Below are 27,778 nucleotides of genomic sequence, written 5' to 3' on the forward strand. Positions count from 1 at the left end.
GTTCTGATCACCAGGAATGGAGAGTGAGGAAAGGGAGGAGGGCTACCTGAAAGAGGAGGCCTGGGGAGAGAGCTCGCCAAGGGGAGGGAGAAGTCAGGAGGGAGAAGTCAGGAGGCTCAGGCCGCTCCCCTTGTAGGATTTCCTGTGGCTGAGCTCAGGGCTACAGGGAGGCCCGCTGGTCTCCCTCCTGCATGGAGAACGCTTCTCAGAAGCCCGAAGAAGCGGTGCCTTAGACATCCAACTTGCCAACGGAAAAGGATAGCAGGGTGTTTGCAAAACAGAGCAGGGCCCTTAGGGGCCCTGAGAGGCCTGGCGGGGAAGCCCGGTACCCGCTGGGATGCTGAGGCATGCGCTCCTGCAGACCGCTCTCCAGTTTTAACTTGGAGCGGGCAGCGCGGGGGGTGGGGTGCAGTTCTTTCTGGAATTTATTCTGCAGAATGTTTCCGCCTCACTTGTTACTTGGAGGGAAGTACTGTCCTGGGAGCTGGGCACCTGGGCTGGGTTTGGATGCCGTATCTACTGTGGGTGCTCTGCAGATACCCCAGGAGAGGAATCAGGCTTGGAGGGGTGCCGGTGCACAGGGTTAGTTTTTGGCAAGAACTGAGCATAGCATTCAGAGAACACTTTCTGGGGTGAAATGGGAACTGTTACTGCACCAGGAAGGGTTCTTCCAGTTCAGGTGACCAGAGCCGGCTGCGGTTCTCCAGCATGGCCACGTGAGCTGTGTGTGTCGCACACATGAAAGTGTGCAGAGATGGTCCGCTTAGCCTATCGTGGGCCCCGTTTTTCAGTTAATAGAGTGTTAGTCTCATGAGCCTGACCCCTAAGAAGAATAAAGTCCTGGAGGCCGAGGCAGACGCCCCTTAGCGCAGGTCCCTTCCCGGGAAGCATCGCAGTGCCGCTGTTGGGAGGGACCTACCTTGAGGACAAAGCGCCGTTGGGGAGCTCCCCTTTGGGCAGTGGCGAACATGCCAGTCCGCCCCGGGCACCCGCAGGCAGGTGCGGGGACGGGGACCGCGGGGAAGACTCCCGAGCGGCGATGGCCTGGAGACCCAACAGCCGGCGAGCGGGCCGCGCCGCTCCGCGTGGGGGCGCCCCGTCCCGGCGTCCCCGGGCTGCCTGGGACCCTGGGCGCGCTCCGGGGCCGCGGGAGGACCGGGGAGGGGACGCGCCGGGGACGGGCCGGAGGGGGAGGGGCCGAGCCGCCGCCCGGCCGGGCGCCCCGCGGGCCGCAGGGAAGTGAAAGGGCCGGCGGGGCCTGGGCGCGCCGCCCCAGGAAGTCGCGAGCAGGAAGCGCCCGCGGCGGCCGGGCCGGGCGGCGGTGTGCGGGCCTGGGCGGCGCAGGTGAGGCGCGGGGACCGGGACGGGGCGGGGGACGCGGCGGCGCGGACACCGCTCCGCGCCTGCCGGGCGGCCGGGCCCGGGCGCCGGGGCCGCGCAGCACCTGCCACCGCGGGCGGCGGGCGGGGATGCCGTGGGGCGGCCTTCTGCGGGCTGCTGGCCCGTCTTTGTGCTCGTCGTGGGCCGGGGCCGGGGCCGGGGCGGTCCCGCGCTCCCCTGGCTGAGGGCATCTTTGCAGCGAGGGGTCTAGAGGAGCGGCCGGGCGGCCCCAGACCCGGCAAGCGGAGGCAGGGGAGCCGGTGCCGGGCCGGCAGCCGCCCACCGGAGCCCCGGGCAGGGGCGAGCTGAGCTGTCCTGCCGGGTCCCCTCCCCAGCCCGCCCCGGCCGCGGTGACAGCGCAGCCGGGGATCTAGAGAGGCGCGGCGCGCGGTCGGCTGGGCGGCGGGGACGTGGGCGTGCCCGCCAGGTCCACCTCCGGGGACCCGCCGGCGGGGAGGAGCCGGCGCAGGAGCCGTCCGGGCGAATCGAGCTCCGGCACCTTGGGCCTTCGGGTTGTTTGTCTGTTGCGCAGCTCATTCCCGGAGCCCGTGAGCCTCTTGGCCAACACAACTGACAGCGTCCTTCTGGATTTACAGGACTTAAAGCGTCAGAAAGTCACCCAGCCTCTGGGCACCAACCGTCAGGCTCCTTTTTCCTCCTTCTCCCAGCCTCCTGCCCTCCCTGCCTCGGCGGCCACGCTGCTGATCCTGGTGACCTGTGACCTAGGCGTGGGAACAGGACACTGGAAAGCCCCTTACTCCACCGCCAGGTTTGAATTTCTCAAGGTGGAATTCCGAAGCCGGCCTTTCCTTGAGTCTCCCTGAGCTCACTGCCTGGAACGTGCCCACCTGCCCTTGGATTTGAATTGTGTGCCGTTGTTTGAGCTGGTAACTGGATTAGATTATTCTCCCCCGTTGCTCCTTCTTCAATGTCTTTTAAGATCAACCTTGTCAACCCAGGGCTCTAGACCTCCAGTGTTTCACCACGTAGTTTTGGAACTGCATTTGCAGGTTCTGTTTTGTGCACACCGCCTTGAGGTTCTCTTTGTTGGTGGGACAAAGTGGTACAGATGGAGGGTCCCTTTTCGTGTGTAAGCCGGGGAAGGAGGTGGTGGCTGTTGTCATTAACCTTTAATATTGCCTCGAGCCTTTAAAGCACAAACCACAGAAAGTGTTTTCTCTAGAAGGGAAGTTGTATTCTCTCTCTTTCTCTGCAAAAAGAAAAGTGCATGAGAGCTTGTTTGGGAAACATGCATCTCCCCTGCCCCTGTTGCCTCAAAGTAAGATAAGATGCACTTTTAAAGCTTTGTCTTTAAGTAGATTGTTTAAAATATGCCGGGGCTGCTTTGGTTATTTACAGCAGCGCTTCAGTTCTGGGAAGGCCCTCCCAGCGTTACTCCCATTGTTTGCTTTTGAGTCTCATTTTCTCCAGCAGGTACACGGGCACTCTTCCCCAGGCAGTGTGCGAGGGTGGGGCCATCTCCCTCTGGTCATTGCACTTTGCAGTCATACAGGTGCACGTCAGGTTGGGCTCTTTTGGAAGATGGGTATAAAAACTGCACTTTACCGCTTGTAATAGAGATGCTCTAATGGGGTGTTTCTGAAGTTGCTCTCTTTGACGGTAGAATGAAACTGGGTATTCTGACCCTTGTCCCTCCAGGTGAGTTCCAGGGGCACCTATTAAGAACCTTTTTTAAAAAGTCTTCTTTTTATGTGCTTGGGGTATGTGCTGAAAATAGGGTTTAAACCCAGGAATTTGCTCCAGTTCTGCTGCCCTCTATTTGCAGGAGGTGAGCCGGAGGGAGGAGGGGACTGCGGGAAACTGGACCAACCTGATTTGCCCCACAGTGTCCAGCTGACCCAGGCCACCTGGCCTCACGGGTCTGAGGCGTGTGTCCCGCCTCTGCCTCCAGGTTCCTGTGGAGCTTGCAGGAGAGCATGGAGTCACCACTGATGACCTCAGAGGTCCTGCCCAGCTCTCGCTGGAATGATTCTCCATGGGTACCATCCAGGCTTTGGAGGGAGGGGCCTCATTAAACTGAGCTCTCAATGTCCCACATGGAAAACCATTATGTTTACACATTTTAATTGCACTCATGGTGAGAATTTATAGTACTTGAGTTCATCCATTTTACAGGGGAAAGAACTCCCATTGTTTTAAAAGGAAATTAAGATTTTTTTTTTCCTGCTGGTTTTCCGGTTTCTTCTGGATTTTTCTTAAGTTACAGATTTTACCAGAATTGAATTGAGGTTTATTGATGAGTTGATTTAGTACATGGCAATAGAATACTTCCAGACAAGCAGTACCTAGAGAAGCAGTGTTTGGACAGAGGAAGAAATTTGACTCTGACCATCCATTTTCAGGCAGTGTAAAATTTAGACCAAATCCTTTCCAGTCATCATCGCAAAATTATTTCTCAAAGTGTATTTAGGCCCAAACTGGAGCCCACTCATTTTGAGCAGAATATTAGTAGAATTTTTTTTAATCTAGAGATTTGAGCAAAACCAGTTTTGAAGCATTTGTGGAACTCTGTTCAGCACACGTCTTGAGCACTTGCTGTGTGCTGGGCTCTGAACCAGGGAATGGGACCGAGGCAGTCACCTGCAGTCCCGCGCCTTCTGCTCCTGAATTCTTCCTGAGGACAAGACCAGCTGCTGTTCACTGAGCATGTGCTGCACACCAGGCTCTGTGCCAAGGGCTTTCTGTGGATTGTGCCTTTCATCTTTATAACAACCCTGAAGTGACGGTGCCATCATCCCTCATTTTTAGCTTGGGCAGGTGAAGGAGCAGAAAGTTCAGGGGACATGCCTGGGGTTACCCAGCCTGGGGTTAGCTGCAGGGGCAGGTGGCACTCCAGGTGGAATGAAGAGTAGAAGCCGTGTCATAGTTAAGGCCTCGGTGGGGGTGGAGGCTGGGTGGGCTGGCTGGCTGGCGGGAGCAGAGGGGGCCTCCCTGCCTCCCTGAGAAGAGATGGGGGGGGTAATTATGAAAGCTTCGAAAGGTGCATTTGAAAGCTCACTCAGGAGGGAGGGCAGCAGTGAACATGGAGAGCCCATTTTAATCGGGAAGATGCAGGCACTTAGGAATATTTGGAGCTATTTGCTATTACTTGTCTGTTAACCCCAAGGAAGTTGTTTAGTGTCACTGAGTACATTTCAGCTTTAAGTCGGGGTTAATGTTTAGTCAAAAGTAGCTTTCTTTAAAAACATTATATAACCTGCGGATTCTCAGTGCGTGTTAACATAGAACAGTCCGCGTTCCTGCCTGCACTGGTGCGGTCATTTAATGTGTTGGTCCAAAAGATTCCTCGTTGCTGAGCATGGGAGAAAAACTGAAAACTCACCCAAGTCATGAAGTTGGTTTTGGGGCAGGAGACCGGGCCTGCCTGGTGTGCTGGGGCCCTTTTCAGCTCTCACACCTCTCTGCCCGTTTCCTCTTGTCTTGCTCTGCCTTCAGCCCAAGCTTCAGAATGGGGCCGTTTTCCAGTGAGGTGACCACAGGAGTGAGAAATGAGGAGGCAAGTACGAGGTGAAGTTCATTCCCACAGCACTGCATGCATTTAGACTCAGTTGCAAAGCCACAGTCAGATGATCGGTTTGATGACCTGTCATCTTGTCCAGGCCTGCGTTCCTCTCTGTTATTGTGACTCAAAGGTGGCCTGGTCCACAGCAGGTGGAATCAAGCATGGCCGGTTCCCTGGCATTCTGGAGACTGAGTGCACGATGTAACCACTGGGCACACGAGGCTTCATGTGAACGTCAGTGTAGTTCTGCAGAGTGTTGTGGTTAAGAGTGAATGGGTTGATCTCTAGAGACCTTCAGATGGAGCTGAATTCCACGGTTCTTTTTTATATATCATCAGAACATCATGTGAAATTCATCTCAGTGATCTTTGAACAAGCTGCCCAGAGGGCAGACGCTCTCCCCCGAGGGGCTCCCCCGGTGGGCTCTCCCCGTGGCGCTGGCAGCCCAGCCTCGCTCCAGGCTGGCAACAACGCGGGGGGCGGGGGCGGGGGACTTCTGCCAGGGGCTCCGACGGTGCCATTGTCAGAACACCTGACTTTTCCACACCTCCTCCTCCGTATAGGGAGCCGAGCCTCTGCTGGAAGGAAGACGTCTGTACGCGCGTTCCAGCCTGAGCTAACTGCCGTGGCACGAGAGAGCCCCTTGGAGCTGGGGTAGTAACCTGTTAATGAAGCACCTTGTTTTGCGACCAGCGCTCCGTGGTCAGCGGGACATCAATGGCCCGACTTCCCCCTGGCATCCGCTTCATCATCTCGTTCTCCAGGGATCAGTGGTGAGTGCTTTGGCCCGGTGCCCCTCGTGGGTGAGGGCCCCCGGGCCGCCAGCGCCCCTCGGCCCGCCCAGCTCGGTTATAGAACGCAGGTGGGTGGCCGGCCGCCCGCCACTGCCGACGTGCAGATCGGCGGTGAGGCTGAGCGCGAGCAGCGTGGAGCTGTCCGTCTTTGGTTCTGGAAGTGACAGACAGCCTTTGGGCTCATTTGAGGTTTTCAGTGGTTTCTGGTCTACAGAAAATAATCCTGGTCGCCACAGATAAATGAGCGCTGGCGACCAGCAGGGTTATGGCGTGGCTGTGGGTGAAGCGTGTTCCCTCTGAGCTCAGTGACTGGCCTCGCGGGGCCAGAACCTTCAGAGAGAAAATGAAACCTGGACCAGGTGGACGCAGGCCGGAACGTGCGCTCTGTTCAGCGAGCGCCTCTCCTGTCGTGCTCGGAGAGTCCGTCTCACGGGGGATTCGTGACTCACCTTTCCGCAGAGGAAGCAGGTGGTGGGAGCGGGGTCTCAGGCCATCTGGTCTCTGACCCACAGTCTCAGTGGTTTTCCTCTCCTGCTCATCTCTGCTGCAAGGAAAAATTTTTCCTCCACCCTTTAGCTTGAATGATTGGGGGTATGTGAATTAAACTGACAAAAGACAGATTCACAAGAAAAAAGACAGAATTAAGCATGTGTGTGTGGGCGTTTATAGAAAATTGTGACTCCAAGGGACCTTAGAATTTAGGGCTTCTGTACCATCTTATATACAGGGATGAGGAGGCGGAGAGGAGGAGAAAGGCACCTTTGGGATAACAAATGACTTTTGGGAAAAGTAAACGCGCCCTTAGAATAGATGGGAGCTAGGAGGGGGTCACGACTGTGGTGTGAACACTTCTCATCCCTGTAGCCTCAGCCCCCCCTGGGTGCTCCCAGGGGGGACCTACGACAGCTGAGTTCTTTCAGGAGGCTCTGTTTTTAGGCAGATGAGAGATCTCAGGAACTCAAGCGTTTTCTGCTCAAAATACCTTCCATGCCGCAGCGGCGTGTCCCGGACCCCCGGTCTCCATCTGGCCAGCACGCTCTGCAGCCTCTCAGGCTGAGGCTGCTTGGGGGCTCACCCCAAGGCTCCCGACTGTGACTTCAGGTGCCTGGTTCTTTCAGAGCAGTTCGCGTGTTGGCTCGTCTCCTGTCTACTGCTAATCAAGCCGCACGTGGTTAAACACTCACCTGTTATTTATGAGTGTTTATCTTTACCTTGTCTTGTAACTTCATTTAGATACAGTTTTCAAACTCACAGGAAGAAAATTATAAGAATGTTACAAAGAGCTCCTATAATCACAAATTCTTTCCCCCCTTTTCTTTTTAAGGTTGAGACCTACAGAGATAGAGCAGTGCTTCTCAAATTTTAGTGCGCATGTGAACCACCTGAAACTCGTGGGAGTGGGGATCCTGGCTCAGTGGGTCTGGGTGGAGCCTGGGTGCTGCGTTTCCTGGGTGACGCAGACCACACTCTGGGTAGCAAGGACATAGTCTTCATCTTCATTTCTGTTCCAGCTCCACCTCAGACTTGCTCTCTGACTTTTAAAAGTGACTTAACCTTTCTTGATCTCAGCTTCCTTGGAAGAGAATTGCCTTTAACATTCCTGCGTAGAACACTTTACATGTTTTTCTGCCCAGCGCGCATTGCCCCTTCCTCACAGCACTTTGGTCCCCTTCGGGGAACTGACTCCCCACCTTTGTGCACAGTTGTGGTCCGTGGGTGGGGTCTCCGGATTTTCCAACCATCACAGCAGCGATGGAGGCCCTCCAGGCTCCTTTCCCGTGGCCTGCCTCCACAGCCCAGGTCCAGCAGGAGTGGGAGAGGACCCACAGTGGGCTGCTGGCCTCTCTCCTGGGACTCCGAGTCTTGAGTAGCGTGAGCCTAGAGCAGAGGAAATGCGTCCCGTCCAGCCCTGGGCCTGGGCTCAGCTGGCAGACCAACACACACACACACACACATTTTTTCCTGAACCATCTGAGAGCAGGTTACAGACATTATGCTGTTTTATTTCTGAACACTTCAGTGTGAGTTTCCTGTGAACGAGACACTCTCCTATAACTGCTCACAAAGGGCAAAATCAGGACATTTAGTGCTGATATAATGCTATTATCTAATCAACAGTCCATATTCAACGTTATGTCAAATGCTCAATAATGTCTTTTGTAGAGTTTATTCCTGGCGCAGGAGCTAGTCCAGCGTCTCATGCTGCATTTAGTTGTTCTGTGGGTTTAGTCTCCTTTCAACTGGAACTGTTTCTCAGCCTTTCTTTGCCTTCCAGGAGCTTGCCGCTTTTGAAGGATAAAGCCATTTATTTTATAGACTGTCCCTTGTTTTGGGTGTGTCTGGTATTTCCTCATGGTTAGATTCAAATTATGCATTTTGTCAGAAATATGACAGAAAGGTGACAGCTTCTCACTGATGTTGACGAGGTTACAGAAATTGATGGGGGAGGGACGGGATGAATCATGTGGTGTTGGACTGGAGTGAAAGGTATCAAGAAGACCTGGAGAGAGAATAGAGGGAGAAATACATGTGGCTGTGGGTGTGTGGGTGTGTATGTGGTGAGCATGTGTGTATATTGGAGGGTGTGTTGTGTATGTATTTGGGGTGTGTGTGTGTGTGTGTGTGTGTAATATGCCCTCTTTCTGCCCTGCTGAGAGGCCCTGGGAGCAGCAACACCCCAGCAGCACTGAGCACACTTGGTGTTGGATCTTGGTTTCTATGTACCATTTCCCACTGAAGGATCCAGGCAGGCATCCTTGGATACTAGGATGATGTCAGCACTGGGGCTGTTTCCTTGGGGCTCATAGGGAAAGTGAGATGAGCCTGGAATATCTTGTGCCAGAAAATAAGGAAGTACTTAAAAATGAATGGGCCCCCACTGGCCAAATCGAGGATGAAACTTTAAATAAATGATCCGAGTAATGGATTATAGCCCATTGAATAAAACAAGAATCTAGTGAGTCCCTGCTGCTATACCTAAATTAATGCACAAATGGGAGGAAGGAAGCTCTTTCCCAAGGTAGAATTCCAGCCCCTAAGTGGAGCAGGAGTGTCCAGCTTGGGACACCGCCATCTGTGACCATCAGGCATGCTTGGTTTAGGCAAGGGTCATTAGCGGACACACACCATTGGGAGAACGTTGGAGGAATAGGATGTCTGTTCTCCAAGTATGTTCCCACAAATTCCTTGTTAACTGCTAGAGGGAAGAATGGTGGCTTCACTGAGGGGAGATGTGGCAGAGAGCCCCTGAACCAAGCGGTCAGTGCTAACTCACTGACGCCATGGCCCTCCTTTGGGGTGCTCTGAAGGGGCTCGTGTCACAGGGTGTGTGGTTTCATTGTTCCTAAATTAAGGATTTTTTTTTTTTTTACTAACTTCTGTGCCAAGTTATGCTGTTCAGTAACTGTCCTCTAAAGCATTTTTTTACTTCTTATTTCCATGTGACTGAGAGAAATAATACTCAGATAAGGAAGCGGATATTGTCCCTTGAGTCTCCTAGCCGGGAGCGGGCTGCTGTCTGTCTGGGGATGCGTGTGTCACTCAGGAACATTTCTGTGGAGGCTGTGAAGGGGCATTGCTGAGATGGACTTTTTTTGCTAGAAACATGGGATTAACCCAAATACTATTCTTGTAGTATTTGTAGATACAGAGAATGCTACCTATTGTTAGGCATAACTGCAGAAGGTGAGTGGAAACTGATGAAGGAAAAGATTAAATAATTCATTTTTAATTTTACTTGCTTAATATTCACAAGTTTAATGTAACACAAGACAAAAAGTAAAATACTGGATTTCATGAGTTTCCTAGGACTACTATAGCAAAGTCCACAAACTGGTGGCTTAAAACAGCAGGAATTTGTTTTCTCGTGGTTCTGGAAGGCGGAAGTGTGAGGTCAGGGGTCAGCAGGGCCTGCTCCCACAGAAGGCCTGAGGGAAGAGCGCCTCTTGCCTCACCCCTGTCTGGCGGCTGCTGGCGGTGCTCAGCCTTCCTCGCTTTGCTCTGCCCCCACCATCACATGGCCTTCCTCCCTATCTGCCTCCGTGTCTCCCCGTGGCGTGCGATAAGGGCCTCTAACTGGATTCAGGATCCCGGTGGATCTGAGGTCACACATGAGTTAAGTATGACCTCAGACTAACTAATTACATCTGCAAGACCCTGTTTCCAAATACAATCACGTTCTAAAGTTTATGGCGGACGTTAATTTTGGGAAACGGTATTCACCCCAGTACAAGACGGATAAAAGGAAACAAATACCCAAAATCCTTGCTTCATAAATGATAAAGGAAGAAAGCAGATGAGAACAGAATTACAAAGCGGGAAAGGCCTCAGGAGGGTGTTTGGGACTTTCCTCTTCATGAACCAGGATAATCCCACACAAGTGAGACGTCTGCGCGGGTGCAGACGTGTCAACACGGCCACCAGGAGGGCGCCAGCCCGACAGCGTGGCTCTGTGGTTTAAAGCGACCGGTGTGTAGACCTTCTGGAAGGGAAAATTCAACCTCTAGCGGCTGGCTCCTCCCCTCTCCCCAAGTCCTACGTAATAAGACAGGGAGAGTGAGGGAGGAAGGATGGATATGGAAATAGAGGACGCAGAGCTGGCCTGACACTGGCTTCCGCTTTCGCACCCACGGGTCCTATCTCTAGGAAGATTCCAGGCTGCAGTGTGGGTTGACCCTTTGCCCTGATTCTGCAGAACAGCCTCCCTCAGGGAACCCTGCTGACAGGCAGCTGGGTACTCTTCTTCATCAAGGTGTTTCACTTCCACACAAAACTGACCAGAATATGTCCAGAGGCAGGTGTTCCGCTCTGTGGCCCTCAGTGTCCTGGGGCATCCATGGTGTGTGCTTCAGCTCGGCCTCCCCCTGCCAGGAGCAGGTGTGGGGACTGCTTCCGCTTCCACCCCGTGGGCTCTGTGCGGGTGAGCACCGCGTGCAGGCCCAGCCGGCGGAGAAGGAGGCAGAGACCCAGGGGCGGCTGCTCGGCCCCGGTGACCCTGACGGCCCTGACGGCCTCGGGATGCAGGTGTGCTAGGGTCCCAGGGCTCTTCAGACTCACCTAGGCACGCAGAGGAGCTCTTCGTTTCTGGGTTTATTTATCCTATTTAATAAGTACATTAAAAATACTTAATAAAACTAGAATGTTTATCAATGGAATATTCTGCTTATGTCTGGGTAGAGTGGAGGCCATGAATCCAAGGGCCATTTACTTATTTATTTTTTAGGTTTATTTATTATTTATTCATTCATTCATTCATTTACAGTTTTAAGGGAGGTCCTGGGGACTGAACCTGGGACGTCGTGCATGCTAAGCACACGCTTGACCCCTGCGTGCCACCCCCCGCCCCCGCCCCCGCCCCGCTCCGCCCCGCTCCGCTCCAGGCCTGTTTAAGTAGAGACACCCTCTCAAAACCCTGCCGAGCCGGGTGGTCATGGAATTCAGGTTCTCCTGGTCGATAACACACCTGTGGATTGGCAGCACCCCGCGTCCTTGCGGGCGCTAGGTTCTTCCCTTGGACTGATCTGGGAGGGGCTGGAGGTGACCAGTCAGAGAGCTGTTCCATTCTTCCTGTGGGGATGGGAGATGGGAACTCTGCACCCAGGTGGGTCCTCCGCGAGCCCTAGCGAGGAGTGGGGAGGTGGCCCTGAGTCTGGCTGTGGGCTGGGAATCTGGGCGTTGAAAGCTCGGTGGCCCAGGGTCTTCCTAAGGCGGCACACAGGAGTGACGGGCGGAGACAGGGAGCTTCAAGCCCAGGGCCGCAGCCCCGCCCGTCCAAATGAAGGGTTTTCAGAGCATGAGGATGAAGGCCTGGGCTCCAGTGACAGGCCCGCTGTGCCTGCATGGACTCTGCTCTCTGAGAGGGAGGAGACACATTTTTTAATAGTTGCACTTTGTTTCCTAACTGTTCACGGGTTCGGGCTGAATCACAAAGAATCCTAGAAAAGCCATCAGTAAATTTCCCCGATGAAGAAGAGAGCACGGGGGTGCGTTTCCTTATTCACTTAGCAGGCGCTCACCGAGAGCCGGGCAACCTATGAGGGGTTTCCTTTCACTCCGCGCGGCTGCTGCCGCGATGGTAGGTTTGAGTCCCAACCCTTTTTTCCCACCTGAAATATGACCTTTTTTTTTTAAATCTGGAAATATTTAACTCCTACCTTTTCTGGTGGCCAGAGAGGCAGAGACCCGTAGGAATCTGTTAGTTACAGAAAGCTGCCCTTGAGAAGTGAATCACAACATTGAAAATGTGGGCAGAAAGGAGGAAGGGTCCCTCCTCGTCAGGGCCTTAGAATGAGCTGATCCGGGGACCTGGCTCCTCGCACAGCGAGGGCGCTGCCTCCGTCCAGTCCCCCGGCGCTGCCCCCGCTGTGGGTAATTATCCATTTCAGCCAGTGTGCAGTTCAAGAGTCACTGGCCTTTCTGGGCCAGAGCAGGCTGGGTTCCTCAGGGTTGGAGGCTGCACCCCAGGACACAGAGGGCCTGCCTTCCTGGTGGGAGCCCCTTGTCGTGATCTCTGGCCAAATCCTTTTTCCTCCTGATCTGTTTTCTTCCCCTAAGGATTGTTTTTCTATGGAGTGATTCACACGTTTAGACTGGAACAAACTTTTATCTTCTTACTAAAGTGGCCTCTTTTCTGGAGTCTCCCATACATCTCAGCACTTCTGTCTGAGCTGCTTTCCGCGTACGCCGAGAAGGGCAGCAGGGCTTCGGGCAGGACTTTTTATGTCAGTGGCCTTATTCATGGCTTGTCAGCATCACTGAGTTGTTCTCACTGAGGTCAGTGAAATGTTTATACTTCTGCCTGGCTTGTGTCCTTCTAGAAAGTTGCACAGAAGCTAAAAGGTAAAAAATAAATATGATCTTAAATGCCCGGGATAGAGGCATCTGAGTCACCTGCAGTTACTTTTGTTACAAACCAAATAATCGTTCCTTTTTGTCTGCTTTGTAAACACGTGTACATCTGTGTCCCAGATTTCTCTCTGATTAGATTTTTTTCTATGAATATTTGAATAGTTTGAGTTTGGACAAAGTAAAAGTGGCACTTTTTAAAATATAATATTGTAGTAGTATTATAAATAAGATGGGTACCTGATACAGAATTGAATAAATAACATACAGCATAAGGAAATTTAAGAATGCAGTGCAATGTATTCTTAGCGCATCTTATGTTATTTTATGCCATCCCCTGCCACTGTTTTGTGTTTCAGGTACAGAGCCTTCATTTTTATTCTGACGTTTTTGCTGTATGCAAGTTTTCACTTATCTCGAAAGCCCATCAGTATAGTCAAGGTAAGAAGCCCTTGTCGGCCCTCGATTCCGTTTCCTGCCTGGAATGCTGTGAGGAGCTGGTGACCTTCAGAGCCAGTCTGGGGCGAGGGGAGGGTGGGGGCAGAGTAAGAAGATGAGTGGAGAAAATGGGTTGCTGAGAAGCAAGTTATTTTGCTGCTTTGGTTTTTAGTTTCTCTTTTCTGAAATTAAAATCTTTAAAATGTTTTTAGGACTTGTAATTTCAGAGGTAGTATATTTTCAGTTTTATTAGTTGATGGTTCCAGAATTTTGAAGCTTAATTAAATATTTATTCTGTCTTGCGTGAATTTTCCCTCCAAATAGATCCAATCTAAAATTGTTCCCCAAATTGCCCCTGTGATCATTTGGATTTGATCGCAAGTCTGGCATCGTGGTGGTTCTCCGTTATTCTTGGAGCACTGCTTTTCTGTTTGAGTGATGGGTGGGCAGGAAGTTGTTAAGCAGGCATTTAACTAGACTTTGAGAAAAGAAGATTAAAGTAGACAATCCTACGTAAGAGCCAGTTATAACGCTGGGAAAAGCAGGAGCGTTTCCTTGCCCTCCCCGGAGCCGCATCAGTCTGCCTGCGGACTGTCACCGGGCTGGCATGGCTTTTGACTCTTGCTATAGGAGGGACACAGAAGTTGACCGGTGCCAGAGATAGTTCCCTGATGGCTCGATCGTGCCCTCAACTTCTGAACATCGGCAGGGACACGGTCCGGGGCTGCAGTTCTGTTGGCTTTTGTGGTCGTGCCCCCCGCTGCTCCCGGGGGCTGAGAGCCGCTGCCCTGGCCACTCCTTGTGCCCCTCTCTCCAGTGACTCCCGGTGGATGTGGGGCACAGGGTCCTGGAGCTCCTCCCTGGCCCCTAGGAAGCAGGGATTTCCCCTGCACTTTAAGTCACTTCCAAAATTCTTGCTTTTTTTTTGACATACCGAGTTTTAATAACTATGGAGAGGTTTGAAGACCTTTTAAAATGTTGTTTTCAAAAGAGAAAAGGATGGAACAGGAGCTGGAGGGCCTTACTCCACTCAACCAGTGGCTGCAAAGTCAGTGCCGAGGACCAGCCAGCCACGGTGACTTCAGATACGCCTGTTTCCCGTCGTCCTGGGGGAAGTAAACACACGGCTCAGAAAGGGCGAAGCCCGCTGAAGGGGCCTAGTGGGTGCCGTGGACTGAGGGAGCACGAGCGGCCGGGGAGCCCTCCCGAGCTTCCCTGAAAGGCTGCGCTGGGGTCCTGGGGCCAGTGCCCGGAGCGCTAGGTGGAGGGTGGGGCGTCACCTCCCAGCGCCTCTGGACCAGCCGAGGTCTGTGCTGGGACCCAGGCGGGCTGAGGGTCTCAGCAGCAGCGCGGGGCATGTGGGTTCCTTCCAGATGTGGGGGTCCCCGGGGCTCCATTCTGCCCGAAAGGGGTGGAGCACCGTCCAGGCTCCAGGCTCCCCTGCCGGGGGCTTGGGGCTTACTGACGCGGGGCCTCATGGCCAGCTCTCTGTCAAGTTTTCGTCAGTCACAGTGTCTGCTGCTCATGGAGCCCTGCAGCCTGGCAGGATGCACACATTCCTCATTTGAGATAATTGCCACCGTGGGTCTGAGTGTTCCGGTGAGGACACTGAGACTCAGGGCCCCTTCGGGTGAATTCCACGTGGGCGGGCTGACTCCAGGGTTCTCGGGACCTCTCTGCCACAAGGTCCCCGGGGTGTTTAAACACCTGAGCGCATTCACAGCGTCACACCCAGGTCCCCTTCGACACGCATGTGGTCTGGCTTTGCACCTTAGCTGTGCCTGGATGTGGAGCAGCCTCGTGCAGGGTCCGTGGTCATCTTTGCCTTTTGAGGGAGGACATCACACTGCACACGAACACTTAAGCTGTGCAATGCCTGACAGGGTTTCCTGCCTTTGTTTAGCTCATCTTATTTATAAACTAGAGGTAGTAATGGTTCTGTGACTCAGGGAACAGTTTGAATTCTCTCTAGCCTAAATTAGCACGTTATAAGCAAAACAAAGTTAAAATATATTTGCTTACTTGGAATTGACCACCAGGGGTTGTGAATTACAGAATGAGTCACATTCTTCAGTGTCGTTCATAGTGATGTGACGTGTCGTGACAGCGTCAGGCTTCTCTGTTGGACTTACCTGCAGTCTCCACTGATGCCTTCCATGTTTTTCTGATTTTAGTAGAGCAAAAAGGAAAAATAGGTGATGATGATGGAAACAGGGCTGGGAGGAGGTGGTGTAGCAAATGCGCTTTCCTCTTTTCCACGAGCTGCTCCAGCTCTGGCCCCGGCTCCCAGCTGGAGGCTGGCAGACAGGTATGGCCTGCCCGTGCCCAGGGGACACTCTGGGGGTTCCCCCAGCCCCAGCTGGGCCAGAACAAAGTCCTGAAAGCAGGGGTTCTCAGGGAGGGCCTGAGCTGCAGGGAGCCCTATTCCCTGAGGGGAGTGGTGACCTGACTGGTCTGAATATGAGTGCCCAGCCCTCTCTGCACACAGAGGACTCCATAAGAAAGCTGTAAGATCCTCGGTGGCAGACAGAAGACGAGGCCTGGAAGCCTGGAAGTGCATACCAGGGCTTTGCATGGGAAACTTGCTATCTGGAAAGTTCCACTGTTCCCCGTGTTAGTATTTCAACAGGATGCAACTCCAGTGAAAATCTCAGCAATGTCTTTTTTAATTGAATAAAATAATCTTAGAGTTTATATGAAAGGACGCCCAAGAGTTAATTACCAAGGAAAGTGCGGAAAAGGCAACCTTTTTAAAGTCACTATAATCAAATTATTATGGTGTTGCGTGAGACTAGACACAGAGGAGGTCAGCAGAATAGTACAGAAAATACTGCAGAAACATACGGTGGCGTGGTTGACAGGTGATGGAAAAGCACAGGTCATTTCATAAATGGTGTTGACGCAACTGGTTATTCACCTGGAAGAAATAGAGTTGAATCCCTATCTTATAAAAATGGATGGGTTAAAGATTCAAATGTGAAAAATAAAAAGTGAAAACGCAAAAACAGAATTATGTCCGTCTTAGGGGCATGAGGTTGGGAAAACCCAAAGGAGTGATGGACAGAGGGGAGGAAGAGGCAGCTCACAGACAAGGGGTCTGGATTTCCAAGAACTGTGAGGACTGCATGCGAGCTTGCACGTGCAAATTAAAGTAGCAATACATCACTTTACACCCACAATCTGGCAAAACATAAAGAGAGTAACAGCCCCTGTTGCTGGCACTGACGGAGGCAGAAGACGTTCCGGCATTGGTGATGGAAATGTAGTGTTACAGCCTTTTGGAAAGCGTTCTGGGTAACACCTAATTGAAATTAAAAGTGCTTGTCCTTCATTCCTGCATCTGGGAACTTTGCCCATAAAAATAAAGGCGCCAGCACTTCGGGGTATCTGCATAGGCACCTTTATTGCAGCATCGTTCACAATTTTTTTAAAAAAGGAGAAAAAAAGCCTGGCTACTATGTGAACTTAACCAGCAGGTGAAAGTTTGCATGGACCGTGTGGCACAGCCATATTCCCGCGGTGTAACTGCTTCAAGGAATGGGTCAGAGCCAAAGCAGTGGCCTCAGAACGCATCCCAGGAGGTGTTTTGAGTCAGAAGAGCTACGGTGTGCATCAGTCCATGTAGAAGGGTTCCATTTGTGAAAAACAGATAGTGACCAGAAAGCTTCCCTTGAGTTTCCTTCACCTTTGTGAGTGGGTGTGTGCTCACACATGCGTGTGTGTGCTTGGTCCCCTTGTGCGTGGCGCTGTGACTCACTCAGACGAGCTGACCACCTCCGGGTGCTGTTGTAAACAGGCACAGCTTGCCTGGCCTTCCTGCTCCGAGCACTGTCGCCGTCCACTCGAGCTGCTGTAACGAAGTGCCATAGACTGGGTGGCTATAAACAGAGGAATCAACCCCTCACAGTTCTGAAGGCTGGACGCCCCGATCAGGGTGCCGCACTGCTGGTTTCTCGTAAGGGCCCTCTTCCAGCTTGCAGTTGGCTGTGTCCTTGTGTCTTCAGATAGTGGGAGGTCGAGGGGGTCCTCTGGGGTCCCTTTAAAATCCCATTCACGGGAGATCCACCCTCCTGACCTCATCACCTCGTAAAGACCCCAGCTCCTAACCCCATCACCTTAGGGGTTAGGTTTCAACATACGAATTGGTGGAGCACCGACACTCAGACCATAGCGGGCGCCCAACTTCCATTTCTCTTCTGGGGCTCCTTTTGGATGGTGCTCTGCAGAGTTCTTTTAGCCCAGAGCTTTGTTAAAGGGCTAGTTAAAGTGAATGAGTCCACACAACCTGATGAGCCACAGGCAGTTTACTGACCATATGCACTCCGTGTGGACCACGTACACACTCGTGTCCACACACATGCACGTGTGTGTGTGCACACCCCAAGCTGGACGTGTCGTCTAAAGGTGGAGTTGACAGACCTCATCTCCTCCGGGGGAGCTGATGTGGCCCCAAACCCCCGCTCTGGCCGCCCGCCCCTCATCATCACCTCTCCGTGTCTTCTGGACCCTTCCCGACTCCCCAGTTACAGACACTGAGCACCCTCTCTGTACCCTTGGCCAGAGAGCCCAGGAGCTGTCCAGCCCATATTTCTGGAATGAATGAGTGAAAGCGTTTCTCAGTGCAAAGTTGCTCAAGTTCAGAGTTTGGAGAGTGGAGTCTTCCTTAAATGTACATTTACATAAGAAATACCTGTCCCTGAATGGCTGCGGGGGCCTGTGCAAGAGTGGAACTTCCAGAGAGCACTTCTGCTGCATGGCCAGCCAGTCCCCGAGGTGCCGCCCCCTGCTGCGCGGAGCTGGGCCGCGGCTGGGTGGGAGGGGGCGCCCGTCGCCCACTGTGGGCCGCCCTCCCCTGCAAGCACCTCGCTTGTCCGTCGGGGCTGTTTTCTGTGATCCTCCGTCACGCTGACACCTGCCTTCTCTCATCCTGCCCTCAACTTCCCGTCGCTCTGGTGTTTCACAGTCTGTTTTGTTGTTGCTGTTTCGTTGTGTGTTACACAGACAATTTTTATATCAAGTATTCTTTTTTATTGCATGTATATATTTTATTGAAGTATGGTCAGTTCACAATGTTGTGTCAATTTCTGGTGCACAGCATAATGCTTCAGTCATGCATGAATACACATATATTCGTTTTCACATTCTTTTTTACCATAAGTTACTATAAGATATTGAATATAGTTCCCTGTGCTGTACAGTATGAATGTGCTGTTTATCTGTTTTATATCTATTAGTTAGTATCTGCAAATCTCCAATTCCCAATTTATCCCTTCCCACCCCCTTTCCTCCTGGTAACCATAAGTTTGTTTTCTATGTCTGTGAGTCTGTTTCGGTTCTGTAAATAAGGTCATATGTCTTTTTTTTTTTTTGATTCCACATAGAAGTGATATCATATGGTATTTTTCTTTCTCTTTCTAGCTTACTTCACTTAGAATGACAATCTCCAGGTCCATGCATGTTGTTGCAAATGGCATTATTTGATTCTTTTTTATGACTGAGTAGTATTTCATTGTATAAATATACCACAACTTCTTATCCAGTCATTTGGCGATGGGCATTTAGGTTGTTCCATGTCTTGGCTGTTGTAAATAGCGTAGGAATGTAGTTTGGTGCAAACATTATGAAAAACAGTATGGAGATTCTTCAAAAAACTAAAAATAGACTCACCACATGATCCAGCAATCCCACTCCTGGGCATGTATCCAGAGGGATCTCTAATTCAAAAATATCCACGCACCCCAGTGTTCACAGACGTTCTTAGATGGTGATGAGCAGCCTGGGCCCCGAGGCTCCATCCTGCTTGTCCTCCTCTGGCATTTCATACCTGTGTCCCTCAGCTGCCATGTAGTCTTTTGACTGACCAACTTTCAGTAACTGCCTAGTGTGACTTGATTACTTTTATATATTACCCGTTGAAAGACATGTGTAAAACCTTTGCAAAGGAGACGGCTTTTATGAAAGCAGAGGACTAGCTCCCCCCAAATGACTTTGTAGCATGGAGAGAATTAGTTCACCTGGTGAGTCTTTTTCTGATGAACTAAGTTTATCTCAGTTTAGTTAATCCTTAATTTTCCTGCAAACACCAGGTTTAGGGAATAAAACTCATTGAAATATTAAAATGTAGCAGTATTATTAAAAACTGACACGGCTGAACAGCCTCAGAGCTCTTCATGCCTGTGTCACGTCCACCCTTTCGGTGCTCTTGCTGCGGCCTGTCAGTAGGGCAGGCGGGGTGGAGACGGCATTTCCAGTAGAGAGAGGAGGGCTGGGGGAGAAGGGGGCTCGCTGCGGGGGCCGAGGCATGGCTGTGGGGCCCCACGCTCACAGCTGCGGAGCCCCGCGGGGGCCGAGGACCCGGGACAGCGCTCCACACACACGTGGCTCAGCCGGGCGGTGCCGGCCTCACAGCAGTCAGTCCGGGGCTCGCACGACCTGGCCCGGGTTGGAGGCCAGCACGGCAGCCCTAGCACCCAGCTCAGAGCGTGTGTCCCTGACCAGCACGTCTCATCACAGGACAGACCGAAACAGAAGACCTCTTCTGCTTATTTATGAAATAAAAAGGGATCATTTCTAGTCCCATGTGTGCTATGGATGGTGAAAGAGGAGGTGGAAATGCCAGTCGGAGCAGCGTCCACAGCGGTCCTGTTCCCGGCTTCCGTGCACGGCATGCATTAGGAACCCTGCATCGGCCCTGCCCGCGGGTCCCTCTCGGCTGCAAGGGCTGCCTGTGGCTTTCTTAGTGAAAGATGAACGGCCAGCTGCAGTGAAGCTCCGGGCCTGGCCCAGTCGGCTTCCATGAGAAGCAGCAGGGAGAGGTGGGTGGAAACCCCTGACCTCTGAAGGCTAAGAGGAGAAAACTGTATAATCAGGTGGGTGGGGAAATGCCAGCTTTCTGCAGGAAGGAAGGACTGTAGCCCCCCCGCCCAGGTCCCCACCTCAAGTTCACAGTCGCAGCCTTCAGTTCTCACGTGCAGCCTGGGTGAGACCGCCGAGCACAGGCAGGAACGGGGAAGGGGCTCCGAGTCACCCAAGGTGACGCCACCCGGCCTCCACCGCTGGGGAGCTGAGCTCTGCTGAGGAAAGCTATTTTGCAAAGTGTTACTTTGAGTTTGGAAAGCGGAACCCTTGGCTGGTTTTTAGGGCAATGTTTGAATTATAGCAGAACAGCCCAGTGATGACTTTGAAGCCACCCGACCACAGAGCAGCTGAGCCCTGTGTGCTGGGCCAGGTCTCAGGGGCCTGCGTCCGTGTAGAACCCGGGGGCGTCCAGCCCCGGCTGACCTTGGCCCCGGCAAGGCAGCCTTTTAAAGGAGATCAGCCTCTTTGGTGACTCTCTCCTGAAGAGTCGGATGCCCACGAGGCGAAGGTGGGGATAGGCCTCCTGGCTGCTACCCTCCTGGTGGACTGGGCCCCCTGCCCGCCACCCTGTGTCTTGACCCTGGGGTGGATGCTCCTTCCTGGGCCAGCCTTCCTCACAGCCCTCCAGGCCCGGCCTCTCTTGGGCCCCAGCTCACTAGAGGACGCTTCTTCAGGACCTCTGCTCCCCTCGGGGCCACCTCCCTGACCTTGAGGATTCCTCCTTTCTCCCTCACTTACACTTGATGGATTGGTTCATCCGAGCACTTGTCGTGGGAAACCCAGAAAGTGCGCAGCAGCAGAGGAGTAGGAGGGCGAGCACCTGGGGAGGACGTGGGTGCCAGCAGGCAGAAGGGCAGACATGTGGCGTTCTGTCTCGTGTGACAAGGAGCAGGTCACCTGTAAAGAGATGGGCCCGGCTGGCGTGCTATGGCATGAGGGAGCCAGTCCTCCCCGAGGAGCACCCGGCACACACACGCCGTCTTTGCCAGACCCTCTGGCTGCTGCTGGAGAGGGTGCCCCTCAGGCGCGCGTACTCCCTGCCCCACTGCAGCCGTGGCTGGCGGGCTGCCCGTCCCACGCACCGGCCGAAGCACGGTGTTCAGCGTCACGGCTCAGGGAACAGTTCTGTGACGGTGACAGCCCCGTCTGCGGGCCAGAGACCAGGCAGGGCTCCAGCCCCCACAGCCAGACTGCTCAGACAAGCACTTCTGTCCCCCGCCCTGCTTGCTGCTGCTGGGGTGGACATGGCTTGGCGGGTGCTGCTGCTGGGCATGGCTTGGCGGGCTGGTGGCCTTCTGCCCTGGATGGGGTGTTTGGTTTTGAGGTATGAGGTATGATTTGTACAAAGTACACAGGTCTTCAGTGTCTGGCCTGACAGATGTTTAGCTGCTCACCTGGGAAGTCGTCCCCTGGGCTAAGGTCTGGCCCCTTTCCAGCTCCCAGAGGGCTCAGTGCGCCCCGTCCCCATCATCACCTCCCCCGGGTGACCATGAGTCTCACCAGTGTCTCACGGATTTGTCTCCCTGCTCCTGAACTCCGTGGTGGAGTCCTCCCACTCGTGCTCCTCTGTGTCAAGCACATTTTGTTTTGAGACCCATCCTCATCGTTGCATGGGCCTGTAACACGCGTTCAGTTATGTAAATCTAGCAGGATGGCCTGTTCCTCAGTCCTGGGTAGGTGGTCCTGGGATGCCGGGCACTCGGCGCTCAGCAATCGCCTTTGCGAGGTCCCACACGTGTTTGCTGTGCACGCGTCAGGAGGGGTTGCTGGGCACCCGAGGAACCTTCCTCACCGTGGGCTCTCTGTGGGTCCTGCAGACAGATCGCCCTGTGGTGCCTTATTCCCCCTGGAACGCTGTGGAGATAGGGGCAGCCATTCTCACGCTGCACCCCTGCTGGACCTCACCTGAGTGCCTGTTCTCTCTCTGGCTTCTGTCCTCCCCACGAATGCCCAGGGTGAGCTGCACAGGTTCTGCACTGCTCCGAATGAGGGTGAAGTCCATTTCCACAGCCAGAGCCAGAAAGCAGGGGACACCGCACCCCACCGGCTCCCGGGCAATGGGACTGACTGCGGCTGGGCCCCATTTGGTGAGTTCCCCATCCGTCTCCCTCCCCATGTTCGTCCTCTGGCTGAAGCAGGCCGTCCCTGCAGGGCTCCTCCATAGACGGCCAGGCCCAGAGCTGGTGGTGTGGCCGTGGCCAGCCAGGCTCTCCCAGCGTCACTGATCTCAGCAGCGTGATGGTGCTCACGGATGCAGCTGCACCTCGAGGTACAGACTAGTCTGTCCTCTCCTAGCAAACTGGCCTTCTCCCTCAGCCGCTGTGTGTCCTGCGCCTGTGTGCGGGGCCGTCGTACCTGGAAAAGTCTCTCTTGGCAGGAGATCTGCTGAAGATCACTCTCACTTGGCATTTGTCAAAGACAGCAGCCAGGACTGGCCGGCATAAGCCGTGTGGGTGGGAAGAAGAGAGGATCTCAGCGCGTGGTGTGGGGTGGCTGGGGGTCTCAGAGCAGCCAGGGTAACACGTGGAGCAGACGAGCAACCACGTGCTCGCTGCCAGCCTGGATCCGCCCTGAGCGCAGGAACGCCTATTTAGCGATTATTTTACTATTATTGGAAAGGAGGCGACTTTTCCCCCTTGCCGTATTTTCTGCGTTCAGAACCACCTCTTTCCAGTCTGAGTTCACTGCCCAGACTCAGAGAACAGAAGCTTTGTGTTTTATTGCCCCCTCCCAAACATCAACTGGTATTTCATGAAAACTAAACAACCCTCTCCTCCTGCTGCTGCTGTTTGACGCGCGTGCAGACCAGGACAACTATCAGCAGCTGCTCGGGGCCCTGGATTACGCCTTCCTGTGCGCATACGCCGTCGGCATGTACCTGAGGTAGGTCCGCTGGCGACCCCGGGCCCTCGCCGGGCAGCCCAGCGCGTGCAGCGCGCGCCTCGGCGCCAAAGGACGGGGAGCGCGGGCTCGCCCACAGGCGGCCAGCCCCCAGCCTCTCCTCAGAGACGGGGTCCGTATGTGCCCTCTGTGTCGGCCAGGCAGCGCGTTCACATGTCCCGGGTGTCCTGCCGGTCAGGCCCACTGTCCTCGGACGGCCTGCCTGGCCCGGGGTTAGGGCGCACTGTGAGCCCTGCCAGGATGTGGTCACTTAGGAACATGTGCTGGCAGCTCCCTGCCCCGTACACACAGCACAGCACACCCTCTCTGGTTTCAGGGGCCACGTCTGTTTACTGATTCCACCTACATCAGAGTAGTTTATAGCAGACGTGCTTGGCAGGCCCAGCTCGGCCCAAACAGCACCTCACCTGCGTGCACAGAGGCTGTCCCGCCTGGCGGGTGGGTCCAGAGACACATCTCTGGGACTTGATCCCAGCTTTTCCACATGCTTGTGTGGCTTTGGGCAAGTTACCTTACCTCTCTGGGCCTCAGTTTCCCCTTTGCCGAATGGGGGAAGTAGTAGTTCTTAACTCAGGACTGTGACAAAAGGATTGAGTGAGTGGTGCCTGTCGAGTGCTCAGAACAGTGCCTGGCACGTGCCGTGCTCCCAGCATCTGTACCATGATGATTATCCCGTCCCCGCGTCTGTCCTGAGCTGCCCTCGGAAGGTGGCGAGTGTCCTGTGGGTAACAGACATGCAGTAGGCTGATTGAAACCTGGTCTCATGTCAGTCCAGCCGGGTTTAACAAAAGCATCATAGGAACTAAGGCCTTTTGCCCAAAGAGGCCTTTGTTCAGAGACAGAGGTCCTTAGAGCTTTGAGAATCCCCAGAATCCCTGTGAATGCTTCTCTCCCCTGAGACCCACCCAGACTGTGGCATCATCAAGACCCAGGCCCCCTCCCCAGCGCAGGACCCTTCTGAGCGGTTGGTGCCCAGACAGGCGGCTTGTGCTGGCGGAGTGGATGGCGCCCCCTTGTCTTTGCACGTCTGCGCTGCCCGCAGGGCTGGTCCAAGGGAGGGAACGGGGCACTCAGGATCAGGAGTGGGAAGCCTGGATCCGGCGGCGCTCGAGCCTGGGCGCCTTAGGGGCAGGGTTGCAGCCCAGCCGCCAGCCGCAGCCCAGCCGCCAGCCACAGGCCACCCTGGGGCCCAGTACCTGTGTTCTGGAGACTGCAGTGTTACTGGACACCAGTAATCAGTAACATAAAGATACCCAAAAGCTGAGGTGTGATTTTCTCGGTTACTAGAAAACAGTATTTAAATGTGGCTCTCAGCTGGGGGAGCTTTTGTCTCCTAGGAGACATTAGTGCTACCTGGAGACGTTTTCGGCCGTCTCAGCTGGAGCAGGGCGTCAGTGGGCAGACCAGGGCGCTGCTGAGTGTCCTGCAGCACACAGGACAGCACCTTGCTGCGGAGGGCTGCCTGGCCCGAGATGTCACGGGAGCTGGGGTTAGGAATCCTGGTTTGAGTAAAGCGGTTTCATTGTTACTTATTTATTGGCAAAGATCATTCCTCATGATTCAAGTTGCCAGTGAGGGTTATTATGAAATTCCTTCTAATGTGAGACTCCCCCATAGGCTCATGGCTGCAACGAGGGTGAACCCTGCCTCCTTGCATGTCCTTTCGGTGACATCGTGACACGTGGCTAGTGAAGCGGATTGTGTATGTCACACGAATCAGATACAGAGGCACCTTCGTTAACCCAGGTCATGGCCGGCAGGTTCATGCAGGTGTGGCGTGGCCTTTATTACCTGTGTGAGGCTCACACAATGTAGAATGGCGTCCATTCTGTTAGGCCTTTTCTTTTAAAACTTTTAAGTGGAGACCAGATTGGGGCCCAGTGTGGCACAGCAGGACCAGAGGGCGTTGGCATCCCTTGCTGATGGCGCCCTCTCAGGAGGCCCGTCTGACTCTGCCGCTTGTTCTGTGACCTTGGGCAGAGGGGCCAGCGCTTCTGGGACATGTTTCCTCTTCTCCGAAGTGAGCAAGATGAAGTAGGTGATTCCTTTAGCTCTAGAATGCTCTTGCGTTTGGATGTGATCAGTTTCTACTCAGCTCAAAATTTGACCCGAATGTGGTTTATAATTTTGAGTTACCTCCTCTGCTTTAGCGTTTAAAAGGCCATTTACATGATACGGGGGAGGTACGTTTTCTGTGGTAAATTCAGAAGTGAAAGCTCCATGGTGTGTTGGTTCTTGAGAGGAAAGACCGGGTTCTGGAGATAGTTCCCCGGGCACTGCCCACGGGCAGGCGGGCATCGTTCCCCACTACGCTTCATGCCCACCTGCTCCTGGAACGGCCGCCTGGAAGGAAATGAGAACCACAGAGTGCTTGAATGTCACGAAGCGCTCGCAGTCGTTTATAATTAGTCTCCAGTTTTTTATTCACTTAATAAGTCACAATTTCAAGTTGTTCCGAAGTGACATCTCCCATAAGGCAGTGAAGACTGTATCTCACACGGCATCGGGCGGTGCGGTGTGAGGGGTTAAAAGCCTGCTGCGTGCACGTCCCGCGTGAAACTGGAGACGTCTCTCCCGCAGCAGCACCACCGCAGCGTTTCACTGAGTCCCCACCACCTATGGGCATTTTCCCTGCGCTTGTCTCTTTGGACCCAGGCAGCTCTAGGAAGAAGTTCTCCGGAGAGATTAGCTCTTCACTGAGTCACACTGCTGTTCAGAAGGAGCACGGAGGCTCTCCCCCCATGTTTCAGGCTTTACCTTAAGGAAAATGCTCCGTCTCTAAGGCGCATCACAGTGGCTGAGGCAGGAGGGGTCGTCGGCAGAGCGCCGCCCGCCTGGCCGCTGTTGCAGGGGCTTCGTGACGGCTAAGAGCTGAGAGACCCGCTCGAGGTCACGGGGCACCTTTCGTGTCACTTGTCCACAGCCTGACAGCTGAAATTTGTAGGTACTGTGTATGTTCGCAGGATGCTGTTTATTTAGAACAGGATTAGCTAGCAGGACAGGTTTGGGTTTTTTAAGCTGGCAGTCACCCTGTGTCATAGCGTTTAAGCTTTATTATTCAACAGTGACTTTTACTAGAAATAAGAAGTCTTAAAAGATGTTGCCAGTTTCTGGCTAAGTGCTCCACTGAGAAATAGTTGTGATTAAAATTTCCTGGGAACTGTAGTGCCGTGGAGTTCTAAAAGCTCAGAGGACAGCATGGAAACATCCAGAAAGAAGTTGCTGGGCCACTTTCAATCCGAGTGTGTCGCGCCCTCACTTGTCCTCCTTCCCCTCCGTCCACAGTGGCGTGATAGGGGAGCGCCTCCCTATCCGGTACTACCTCACGGCGGGAATGCTGGCCAGCGGGGCGCTCACCGCCCTCTTCGGGCTGGGCTACTTCTACGACATCCACAGTTTCGGATTCTACGTGGTGACGCAGGTGAGGTCTGGGTCCCCGGCCACCACGTGCGGGGCTCTGCGATGAGCTGGCCGCGGGGCTCGTGTCGCGGGCGCCTGCTCTGCCGGGGGAGAAGACGGCAGACGATGGGGGTGGGGGCAGAACTGTGTCCTGCCTGACGTCAGGGTCAGCACTGCCCTCTCCCTCCACTGCCCTGAAGTTCTAGCCGCTGTGAAGTTTTCCTTATTTTCAGGAGTTGTGTCTTTAAGAATCCTATTTGTCAGCCCTCCTGCTGGGGGACTGAAGCCTGAAGCCCTCAGGAACCCTTCTGCCTTAATTTAGATGCACTTGAGATGCTGGGTCTTGTGACAGAGGAGGTGAAGGGACGTGGGGCGTGGCGAGGGTGGAGGATGAGGGACTTGGGAGGGTCTGAAGCAGTCGGCGGGAGGAAGGGCAAGGGCCCAGCGGTGCCACAGGGTGTGCGGCCCTCCCAGCTGCCCACCCACCGCTGCCCCCCCCCCCCCGCCACCGCCTTCCTGGAACCCTTGGCTCCGCCCCTCTCAGCAGCCCTGTGGCTAACCTTGACAAGAAGTGGAAAAGGACTTAAAATAATGATGCTCACCTTCTGAGGCTCCCAAACAGCCCAGGAGGATGTTTTAAAATCATCAAGGCAAATTATATGTCATTTGCTTTTAAAAATTTCACCATAGGACTTGAAAAAGTTTGGCTGTTTTAATTACAAAAGTAGTTCAAACTTTATAGTAATATAGACAAAGAGAAGGAAAAACAATTTCCCGGAGCCAGCACACCCGGGAGGGAAGGCAAGCCTGGCTGGCCCGAGGCTAGGCCAGCGGCCTCCAGGCTCTGGAGAGGGCTGCTTCCCAGAGGCGGCGGGAGGAGGCACAGCCGCCCTAGTTTCCCGCTGCCCTCAGGCTCCTGCACCTAAGCAAAGCCGCTTTCTAACTCCTCGTTGAAAGCTGAGCTCGGTGCCCCTGGAAGTGGAGAATCAGCGTCCCCAGGCCCTCAGTCAAGGTCGCGCCTGTCGCAGAGGAGCGTTAGCAGCAGGGCCGTCCTCATAACGCGGGAGTGAGCGCACGCTGCGCACACGCCGGGCCTGCGGGACAATCAGCTCTACAAAAAGAAAAAAGTTTCTTTTTTTATTAAGATTTAGATTAGAAAGAGACGGGGGAAGTTTGGCCCAACCTATTAATAGTAGCAAGAGGTTTTTTTTCTTTCCTTTCTCTGCTTAATCCAAATTTTCTCAATAGGCACATATTACTTCGTAATAAGATGTATATATATAAATTGTTCGAAATACATCTCTGGCCGTTGAGGCTTACATCAGATCTTTTTGTGCGAGTCCCCCTCTGCACCAGACTCCTGGAGATGGGCCCCGGGCGCCTTGTCTGCCCAGTGAGTCCCCGGCTTTGCCCTCAACCACAGGTCGTCAATGGACTGGTGCAGACCACCGGCTGGCCCAGCGTCGTCACCTGCCTCGGCAACTGGTTTGGAAAAGGAAGGTGAGGAAGGCAGCCTGTGTCGGGCAGCATTTATTGTCAGAAGATCCTGATGGAAACCAGACCACTCTGGCTTTAGTTTTCCTTTAGATTTATTACAGAAAAAAAACACTTCAGTCTACTCTATGAAATCAGGTGATTGAAA

The 27,778-nt window shown here is 53.7% G+C and overlaps 1 protein-coding gene across 6 annotated transcripts in view; it reads left to right on the forward strand.

Moving 5' to 3' along the window:
* Window positions 1-1,204: 1,204 nt before the first annotated feature.
* Window positions 1,205-27,778, forward strand: part of SLC37A1 (solute carrier family 37 member 1) — a 59,252-nt gene continuing 32,678 nt past the window's right edge. The window contains exons 1-8 of one of the 6 annotated variants that reach the window (XM_031460126.2): window positions 1,205-1,344; window positions 1,977-2,149; window positions 5,467-5,676; window positions 12,900-12,981; window positions 21,791-21,923; window positions 22,641-22,719; window positions 26,023-26,158; window positions 27,560-27,636. In XM_031460126.2, coding sequence (XP_031315986.1) covers window positions 5,621-5,676; window positions 12,900-12,981; window positions 21,791-21,923; window positions 22,641-22,719; window positions 26,023-26,158; window positions 27,560-27,636 — 563 coding nt within the window. In that variant the 5' untranslated portion in view covers window positions 1,205-1,344; window positions 1,977-2,149; window positions 5,467-5,620. Of the gene's footprint in view, window positions 1,345-1,839; window positions 2,268-5,466; window positions 5,677-12,899; window positions 12,982-21,790; window positions 21,924-22,640; window positions 22,720-26,022; window positions 26,159-27,559; window positions 27,637-27,778 lie in introns of those variants that run through there. The other 5 variants (XM_064476258.1, XM_064476237.1, XM_064476253.1 and 2 more) reach the window with 5 other exon arrangements.

The sequence above is a fragment of the Camelus dromedarius genome, chromosome 2 (genome assembly GCF_036321535.1).
Source record: "Camelus dromedarius isolate mCamDro1 chromosome 2, mCamDro1.pat, whole genome shotgun sequence".
NCBI classification, from domain to species: Eukaryota; Metazoa; Chordata; class Mammalia; order Artiodactyla; family Camelidae; genus Camelus; species Camelus dromedarius.